The following is a 9,696-nucleotide window of genomic DNA, read 5'->3' as shown; positions in this document are numbered from 1 at the left end:
GCTGTGTGACAAGCCACTGCCCTTCTCCTGGCCTCAGTCTTCAGCTGTAAAATGGGGCAATAATAACCCCATCTGTACAAAGGTTGCTATGGGGTGTGAAAGGGCTTAGTTACAAGGGGTCAAAAAGGGGAAACAAATAGCTGGAATTGGGGCAGCAGGAGGTCCATAATCTAGTATCAGGTCTGCTGTTGATTTTTCCAAGTCCTCCCCTCTCTCTGAGTCTCAGTTTTCCAGCTGTACAATGAGGGGCTGGACATGAAGATTTCTAAGGAACCCTCTGGTTCTGACGGGGAGCTACTTCCCATCTGTCCAGCTCCTCTGGGAAGTTCTCCCGAATCCTACGGCATATATCAAGTCCTTTTCCAGCACTCCCAGAACTTCTTTTCCGAGCTGGTACTTCATTGCTCACTGCCCATAGTTTCCCAACCCTTCCTTGGGTTTAGTTAGGGCAACCCCTCCAGGCATTGGGCCCAATGCAGGGGCTCAATGAACACTGGGCAAACTGAATTAAAACCGATTTCTTTCTCCTTCCTGTCCTATGGACGTCGTTTATTCATTCTCATTTTATACACTGGAAACTGAAGGTGCCAGAGGTTAAATATAAGCACACCACCACACAGGCCTCCTTGAAGTTCCTCAAACAGGCGAAGAATGGTTTCCATTTGTCCAAAGCCCTTTTCACTACTTGCCATAAGCCAGTAAAAAACAAAACAACAACAACAAACAGTTGCCATAACTAAGACTCGTGGCTACTCCATGTGCGTCAGAATAGAACTGTGATCCATAGGGTTTGCGATGGCTGATTTTTTGGAAACAGATAGCCAAGCCCTTCCTCCAAAGCACCCGCCTCTGGGTGGACTCCAACCTCCAACCTCTCAGTTTGCAGCTGAGCATGCTAACCGTTTGCACCACCCAGGGACTCCCTACCTACCATAAAAAACAAACAAGTTGCCCTCGAGTCCATTCCGACTCATAGCGACCCTGTAGGACAGAGTAGAACCGCCCCATAGGTTTTCCAAGCAGCGACTGGTGTATTTGAACAGCTGACGTTTTGGTTAGCAGCCATAACTCTTAACCACTACACCACCAGGATTTCCTCTAGTATATAATTATTTGTTTTGTCATTAATTGTTGATGTTTCTCACTAGGACAAAGTTCCACGAGGGTAGGGACTTTGCTTTGTTCACTGCTGAATCCTCAGCATTTAAAACTGCCTGGCACATACTAGATGCTAAAGAAATACCAGACCTGGAAAAGGAGAGCAGAGCTGCGGATGTGCTCTCTGGCCCTCCAGGGGGCGCTCCAGCCACTCCCCCAAAGCTAGATCCCACCCCTGAGTCCGGCAGACGTCCGTGCGTAGACGCCTGCGCACCGCCGTTCTTTCAATTGCGCCTGCGCGCCGGAAGCGCTGTCAAAGCTGCGCGTGCGCGGGCTCAGCCGGCGTGGAGCCGGAGGTGGGTTAGCGGCCAAGCGGGGGCTGGCGGGGACCATGCTGTCACCGGAGGCAGAGCGGGTCCTGCGGTACCTGGTGGAGGTGGAGGAGCTCGCCGAGGAGGTGTTGTCGACCAAGCGGCAGGTGGGAGGTGCTGCTGCCGCTCCCGGGCTGGCGGTTGGGGCCTGGCGGCTGGGGCCTGGCGGCGAGGCGGTAGGGAAGTGCGGGGTCCGGAATGCGGCTCCGCACAGATGCGCAGTGTATTGACCTGGCCTGATGATGATGGTTGGGCAGCTCCGAGACGACAGACTTCGAGGGCGGTTGTGGGATAACGTGGGTCAAACGCTTAGCACAGCGCTTGCGCGTCACTCATTTATTCTGCGGGTACTTAGTGAGCAGTGTTTGGTTCCGTTGTACGGGGCGTCGCTGAGTCGGAACCTACTCGACCCTACCTAACAACAACGACAAATATGTGCTAGGCGTTCCCTCTCTCCGTGCCTCCCGATCTCCTACATTACCCATTCCAGGCCGTTTCCCGGAATCACCTTTCTAAAAGTTCATTTGCGGGGTCCCCTCGGTGATGGGTGCACCGCAGCTGTCAAGGTCCTGAGAGACGAAGAGTTACAGAAGAGAAGCCTGAGAGGCCTTGTGATTGGGAGGAGGGGGGCCTGGCCATGGAGAGTCTTGTAGACCCACATAGGGAATTTGGGTCTGCTTCTCTTTTAAATGCCAAGTCGTTGAAGGGATGTCATGGAGGAGTGTGAAGTAATTGGATTTTCGTTTTAAAAGAATTTTTCTGGCTGCTGTCTGGAGCATAGATATAGAGGGGCAATGGTGGAGGCAGGAAGATGACAAGGGGCCATTGCCATGGTTCAGGCTAGCGATGAGTTTGGATCAGAGACATGGAGAGAAGTGAATGGGTCAGAAATATATTTTGGAGATGGACTGACTCAGGAGGAGGTGATAATGGTTACATATAGGGCTGAGGGATGGGGAGAAGTCAAGAATGTCTTACAGTAAATGGAAGTGAAACAACTAGAACAGAAATAACAAGAACTTTGACACAACGTGAAAAATGTAAGCAAAGTCACTGATCGTTATATTTAGAAACTGGAATGGGAAGGAGTTTTACTGTGTATATATTCACAAAAAAAAATGACTTATGACTTTGTCTCCTCTCCATTTAAAATGACTGGGTGGTGGGCGGGGCATTTACTGAGAAGCGGGTGGCTTGGGAAAGGGCCTATTAAGTGAAAAACTGCACCGACATATGGTGGTCAATAATAGTAATAGCAGTTAAAGTTATTGTGTGTCAGGCACAGTGCTACCTCATTTCGTTGGTGGCTTAGTAACCTAGGCGGTATGTACTGTTCTTGTCCCCATTTTTCAGAGGAGGAAACAGAGGTGAAGTCACACAGCTAGTAAGGGACAGCGGTATTCAAGCCCAGGTGCTTGGGTTCCAGAGCCAGCACGCAAGCAGTACACTGTATTGCCCCCTCACTTCCTTAGTAGCTATTAGGTTGTTACTACCCTCTCACTGCCCCTACCCCTGCTGTTCAGTCTAGTATTTTGAGTTTTTTGTGATACTAACTCAAAATCAGCTGAAGGAGCTTGTCCAAAACTAGAGATTCTTAGGCCTGCTCAGTCACAGTGTCTAGGGGGGAAGTTTGGGAATCTGCCTTTTAAACATGCTCCCCTGGTGATTCTGATATGCCCTATGCTCCAGTAGCTAAGACAAATTAGCCATTTAGCCTGCAAACATTTTCTAGCACCTTCTCAGGGGGACAATCCCTGCACAAAACATTGTCTTCAAAGACCTGAAAGGTGAGTAGGAGAAGAAACACATTCACAGGCCAGTTTAAGCAGGCCGTTGAAAGAAACCTAGGAATGATGTCTTACTATTTTCCCAGCCCCTGTTTTATTGGAAGGCGACAAGCTGGGGCAGGAGGTAGCTGAGTTCCCACCTGTCCCTTTGCTTTTCAGATTGTGGACCTGGACACCAAACGGAATCAGAACCGAGAGGCCCTGAGAGCCCTGCAGAAGGATCTCAGCCTCTCTGGTAAGTTGAGATTTCCTCACTGTGGCCCTAGAGGCCTGTTTGGTTTTCCTTCTGCGGCCCTCGCCTTGTCCTTGGTAGAGACCAGGCAGGAGGCCACAGGTATATGACTGTCAGCCTCATAGGGAATTCAGACAGCCTGCAGGGATGGGGGGAGACCCTGGTGGCATAGTGGTTAAGTGCTACTGCTGCTAACCAAAAGGTCGGCAGTTTGAATCTGCTTGGCGGCACTCCTTGGAAACTCTATGGGGCAGCTCTACTCTGTCCTATAGGGTTGCTATGAATCGAAATCGACTCGATGGCAACGGGTTTGGTTTTTGGTTTCGGTGGGCATAGGGGGAACTGTTACAGGGCCTGACACAGACTGTAGCCCAGGATCTCAGCTACCTACCTCAGTGATACACCATTACCTCCTGGCTCACTTGGTGATGACAGACAGAGGTGCTGGTGTATATAAAAAATGGCATGGCTTCTGCCCTTCTACTCTAACAGATAAATAAAATAGCATGAAATACATAATTGAGAATTTTGAGAAAGCTAAAGATAGAATTGGACATGAAGCAGGTGTAGGTGTCGAGAATATCCAGGAGGAGGGGGTGGGGACTGTTGAGATGGGGCCGAGTGGCTGTGGCAGAGTAAGCAAGAAGGGAGGGCATGAGATAGGCAGAGGCCAGGCCATAATGAAGGGCTGTGGGGACCAGGGAAAGAAGTTTGAGTTTTGTTTAAAGTTTAGTGGAGAACATAAAACCTTCCAGTTGCTTCTCATTTCACCAGAGGAAAAAGTTCTGCAAGGCCCCCCCATAGTCCAGCCCCCCACGAACTCTCTAACACCATTTCTGCTCTCTTCTGAATTCATTGACTCCAGCCAAATTGGTCTCCTCACTCGTCCTAACACCCCAAGCACACTACTGATGTTTGCTGTTCCTGTTCCCTCTGCCTGCTCCCTGTTCCCCCAGGTGCCTGCAGGGGAAGACACACTCACTTCCTTCGGGTCTACCCGAGAGTCACATAATCAGTGAGGCCTTCCCAGACCAGCTGGTATAAGTGACAAGTCCCTCTCCTGCTTTGGCATCCCCTATCTCTCTTACTCTGCTTAATTTTTCTCTACAGCACTTCTCAGGGTCTGACACATCATGTCTTCACATGTTTATTCTATCTCCTGCACTTTAACATAAGCTGCATGAGGGCAGGAAGTTTGTCTTGTTCTGCTGTATTCTCAGCATCTAAAACGATGTCTGGCAGATAGGAGGTACTCAGAAAATATTTGATGAAGGAATGACCATTTGCCATTTCAGAAGATGTGATGGTTTGCTTCGGGAGTATGTTTATCAAGATGTCTCACCCTCAGACGAAGGAAATGATTGAGAAAGGTAAGGCTTCTGGGGGATTGGTCAGGAACACAACTGCCTCCCACCGCATCTCCCCCCCCCCCCCCCAAGCCTGGAGCTGAGGAGACAAGCTCCAGGGAGCTTGGTGAGAGGCAGCTGTGCTACATGGTCAGCCAGTTAAGGCTATTAAACCTAGCCCCACCACTGTGAGTTACTGCCTCAGCTCTAGAAGGGGGATGTATTCCCATAGCAGAGTCGTGACGTTGAGATAAAACAGTATCATGCCCCCCAGCATAGTGGATGTTTATCAGTGAGGAATGATTTGAGTTGCAAATAACAGAAAATCCAACAAATTAAGATTTATGGAAATTGGGTTATTTTCTTCACATAAGAAGTTGTCCAGAGGTGGCAGTCCAGGCCTGGCACAGTTGCCCAGGGTGCCAATTTAGTGTATTCTCATGGTTGTTGTGTCATTATTATAGGCCTTGTGTCCATGTGCCAGGCTGGAGGACAGGCAAAAGGCTTTCTCCAGGTGTGGCCTTGCCTTCTAGTTTGGGAATAAGAGTGTGCCCCCCCACCCCAAGAAACTTAAGCTGACATCTCTTTAGCCAAAATTAAGTCACAGGGCCACCATAGCTGCAAGGAGACCTGGGAGAGTGAGCTTTTAGTTTATACCTCCCCTGCAGTAGGCACTGGGTTGAAAATGGAGATTTGGGTGGAGTGAACCTCTAGGGACTGCCACAGCCTGGGCACTCAATGTACGTTACTCAAATCTCCACGACTGTCATCCTAGAAGCTCTTTGGAGAAGCATACAGGCAAAAAGTTTGGCTCTGAATGGTCCTTGGCTGGGAAAGGGCAAATTAAGCATATTTTCTCCTCTCCTCCTTGAAAACATATGGGTCAAGAGGGCCAGCAAGGTTGCTTCAGTCCAAGAAGATAGGGTGTCTCTTACTGTACCTTTGAAACTAAAATTCTAGCAGAGAATCCAGCCTGGAAGAGAGGTTTCCAGCTCTTCTGTTGAATAACTCACACTAACATCATGGTTATAAAATTAAGAGTTGTCCATTCACTTGGGTGGTGGGCTGGAGGCTGTTTGGGTTGAGCTTCCAGAGGGGTTGCTTGACAGGGTTCAGGGTCTGGTCCTCTGTTGGCTCACAGAGGTGGTCTTGTCACCATGCCCAGTGGGGTTCTGGGGCTAAACAAGTGTATGAAAGACTGGGATTACTCATTTACATGAGAAATGGAACCACTGCCCAAACTGGAAGGCTTCGCTGGTTGGGGCTTCTCCCCATTAGAATGAATGAATGTCCATGAAGATGACACACTGACTAGTCAGAATGTCCCTCAGGAGCAGGTGGAAGCTCAGCAGGCAGAGTTTTTGAGTGACCTTAGTCATGGCTTCGAGAGCCATCTCTGTCATCATGCCTCCCCTTCTCCAAACGCATGGTCCATTACATTAATGATGACTTTCTCTTTCCATTGTGGTTAATGAGATTAAGCTTGACCATTAGGCTTGAATTAGGTCACGTGTTGAGCTTTTTCTAAAAACCTATCACCTTGACAAACTTAGGTTTTTAAAACTCTTGAGCCACCATTTGCCAGCCATTTCTTAGTGTGAGCCAGGTCTATAGGTACTTGGTTTTGTTCGTAAATGTGGGTTTTCTGTATGTTCACTATGGGAGGATGACTCAAAGTCCTGATGTTGCCTTCCCCGTCCACTGACCACCCCAAGGGATTTTGCATAATGAGGAAAGGTCAGCGAGCTGGGAGTCAGGAGAGTGGTGTGCCCAGCCATGTCCTGAACTCAGAGTGGTGTTGGACAGGTCACATCCCTTCTCTAGCCTTTAGTTCCTCCTTCAGCTGGTCCAAGGTCTCCTTTTCCTTCCCAAATGCTGAAAGCGCTTATTCTCAAGGGGACGGGAGAGACCTGGCATCCCTTACCCCTCTGAGTCAGTCCGTCTGTGGCATAACCTCATCCCCTGCATCTCTACCTCATCTTTCCAGATCAGGTGCGTCTGGATAGCGAAATAGAGCAACTCCGGAAACAACTTAAACTGAACGTCAGCCGCCTCTTTGAGGCCCAAGGTATTGGCTTGGGGGTGGGAAGTGGGGGCTGGAAACCGGAAGGTTTCACCATCAGCATGGACTTTGAAGGGCAGGGGTGGGAAGCCCCTCAGAGCTGGGCAGTGGCCTGAGCAGCATGTGAGTGGCACTGAAGGTGTGGGCAATGGTTGTCTAAAGCTGCCAAGAGATGGAGATGGACAAGGAGGTTTGTGGGGTCTGATTGCTGTCACAGCTGTTTTTCCAGGCACCAGGAACTGCCTGGGTGATCTCCCAGTACATACCAGGGCATGATATGGGGACAGAGGCAATGTGGGCATCGAGAGAGCTCTGACTGAGAGAACACAAAAGGCCTGAGTTAGGGGAGAAGTCAGGGCCGAATTTCTAGTTAAACCCAAGCACTCCAGATGGGTCACAGATCTGGCAAAAATTCTAGCGCTTCTGGGCAGCAGAGACATGACTTTGCAGGGTCGCGGTGACCCAGGAGTGGGTGCCACTGTACATCGTCCAGTGCGTTGCAGACTCCGAGGCTCATCCTGTCAGACCTCAAGGCCAGGTGTTTGGCAGCAGTAATGCAGTGTACGCCCCTTCCGTGGGCCTGGCTCCAGATCCAGCAGCAAGTCGGATGGTGGGAGGTCTGACTTGCTGAGGGATTGTCTTCTCCCCCTAGGAAAGCCGGAGCTGAAGGGCTTTAACTTGAACCCCCTCAACCAGGATGAGCTTAAAGCTGTCAAGGTCATCTTAAAAGGATGAAGCTCAAGAACCAAGACGGGGGACCTAAGACCAGTATCCCCTTGGGGCCATGGAGGGCCCAGGACCCTCCCACCTTGAAGCCTGCAAGGATAGGATCTGCCCTGTGAGGGGGACAGGCGTCTGGAGTCTGGCCATGGCTCCTATATGAAGCTTTTCTCTCTAGCGCTTGGCTGCTCTAGAAGGCAGGTGGGAACCTCAGCCTGCAGTGTCTGCTGGGCCTGCGGCCGGACTGGGTGGACACAAGACCCTTTGACAGGCCCTGGCAGCCACCAGTGGGTGGGTGGGGGTGTGAGAATGACTGCAACAGGCAGTTCTCGACAATGGCCTGCTGTTCAGATGGGCTCCGGGAAGGGCGGGGGAAGAGCGAGAGCTTCATTCCAGCGCTCCTCTCAGAGAAGGAGAGCGACACAGTCAAACCACATGTGTAATGGAATCAGAGTAAAACAGGAGACTCCCAGGTGCTTCTGAGCAAAGGACAGAGATCTTGGTGCTTCCTGGTTCACCATGGCCATCTGTGGGGCCGACACACCCATGTCCCTTCTGCTGTCTCTTTGGCCTCCCCTTTTGCCCTTTTTTTTCCTGCTTGTTTCCAGGATGGAGCACAGAGTGGGTGCTGCTTATCAACCCTGGTGGCTGCTCTTTAGTCAGGAAGGCCTTGCAGAGACCTGCACCAGGAATGGACGAGTGGGGCTGCCCCTAACTCACTGCACATAGATGGGATGGCAAGGATGCCGTCCTCTGCCTCTGAGAGTGAGGCCTGCCAGGGCCCTCCCCACTCACAGCTCCCTTTTGCCTTCTGCCGTCTGAGGTCCTATCGTGAATGTGCTGTGAGGGCAGCGCTGTGGCTTTGTACTCATTGAGGGCTCAATAAATACTTGCTAAATGAACAAATAGGCTCGTGTCTACCTCATTCGGTCCTTCTATGAGGGCACACACTGCTCTTAGAAAACCTGTGGAGGAGTGATTCCTGTCTAGATGTGATGCCAGGATTTCTACCAAGAGTCACAAACAGAAATGAACAGGCAGGTAACAACAGGGTGAAGTGGACAGAACGCGGCAGACAACACAGAGTGGTGGGGACTGTGGCAAAGTGGAGGGGGCCCACCTTATAGGTTCCTCCCCCCAACATATACCCGCAGGTATGGCTAGATCTTAGGTTTTTTCCCAAAAGGAGCTAGAAATTTGGATTTTTACATCAAATGTCCTGTCTTTTAAATATTGCCAGCTAATTCAGAAAAGTTTTAAAAACTTGGGTGCAGGCCAAACAAAATACCTCCCGTGAGCCAGATGCAGCCCACAGCTACGACTTTCCATCCTCTTGAGTTTCGTTTGTAGGAGGTATGTGTTTTCTCCGTGACAGCTCTAAAAAGCAGGGAGGTGGAATTGGAAACAGTCCCCAGGGAACTAGGTAAAGGATCCAGCAGCTCCAGACGGAACCCTGTGCCACTGTCATCGAGGATAAGGGGGCTGCTTTGAGCACTGATCTGGAAGCAGGTCCAGACGGTGGGACCCTGTGCCACTGTCATCGAGGATAAGGGGGCTGCTTTGAGCACTGATCTGGAAGCAGCTCCAGACGGTGGGACCCTGTGCCACTGTCATCGAGGATAAGGGGGCTGCTCTGAGCACTGATCTGGAAGCAGCTCCAGACGGTGGGACCCTGTGCCACTGTCATCGAGGATAAGGGGGCTGCTCTGAGCACTGATCTGGAAGCAGCTCCAGACGGTGGGACCCTGTGCCACTGTCATCGAGGATAAGGGGGCTGCTCTGAGCACTGATCTGGAAGCAGCTCCAGACGGTGGGACCCTGTGCTACTGTCATCGAGGATAAGGGGGCTGCTCTGAGCACTGATCTGGAAGCAGCTCCAGACGGTGGGACCCTGTGCCACTGTCATCGAGGATAAGGGGGCTGCTCTGAGCACTGATCTGGAAGCAGCTCCAGACGGTGGGACCCTGTGCCACTGTCATCGAGGATAAGGGGGCTGCTCTGAGCACTGATCTGGAAGCAGCTCCAGATGGTGGGACCCTGTGCCACTGTCATCGAGGATAAGGGGGCTGCTCTGAGCACT

At 51.0% G+C, this 9,696-nt stretch overlaps 1 protein-coding gene across 1 annotated transcript; it reads left to right on the top strand.

Moving 5' to 3' along the window:
• The first annotated feature begins 1,413 nt into the window (after window positions 1–1,413).
• PDRG1 (p53 and DNA damage regulated 1) lies at window positions 1,414–8,522 on the top strand. The gene is made up of 5 exons (XM_003411641.4): window positions 1,414–1,576; window positions 3,416–3,491; window positions 4,784–4,858; window positions 6,822–6,902; window positions 7,549–8,522. The coding sequence occupies exons 1-5, from the start codon at window positions 1,490–1,492 to the stop codon at window positions 7,629–7,631; spliced, it is 402 nt and encodes a 133-aa protein (XP_003411689.1). The 5' UTR covers window positions 1,414–1,489; the 3' UTR covers window positions 7,632–8,522.
• Window positions 8,523–9,696: the final 1,174 nt, after the last annotated feature.

This window comes from Loxodonta africana, chromosome 24 (genome assembly GCF_030014295.1).
Source record: "Loxodonta africana isolate mLoxAfr1 chromosome 24, mLoxAfr1.hap2, whole genome shotgun sequence".
Lineage (NCBI taxonomy): Eukaryota > Metazoa > Chordata > Mammalia > Proboscidea > Elephantidae > Loxodonta > Loxodonta africana.
The sequence above is the reverse complement of the archived record's forward strand: the minus strand, read 5'-3'. Positions and strand labels throughout refer to the sequence as shown.

Coding starts and splice junctions, on each gene's coding strand:
- PDRG1 (XM_003411641.4), top strand. CDS start 1,490: ATGCTGTCACCGGAGGCAGAGCGGGTCCTGCGGTACCTGGTGGAGGTG. Junction 1,577..3,415: donor TGTTGTCGACCAAGCGGCAG/GTGGGAGGTGCT, acceptor TTTGCTTTTCAG/ATTGTGGACCTGGACACCAA. Junction 3,492..4,783: donor GAAGGATCTCAGCCTCTCTG/GTAAGTTGAGAT, acceptor TTGCCATTTCAG/AAGATGTGATGGTTTGCTTC.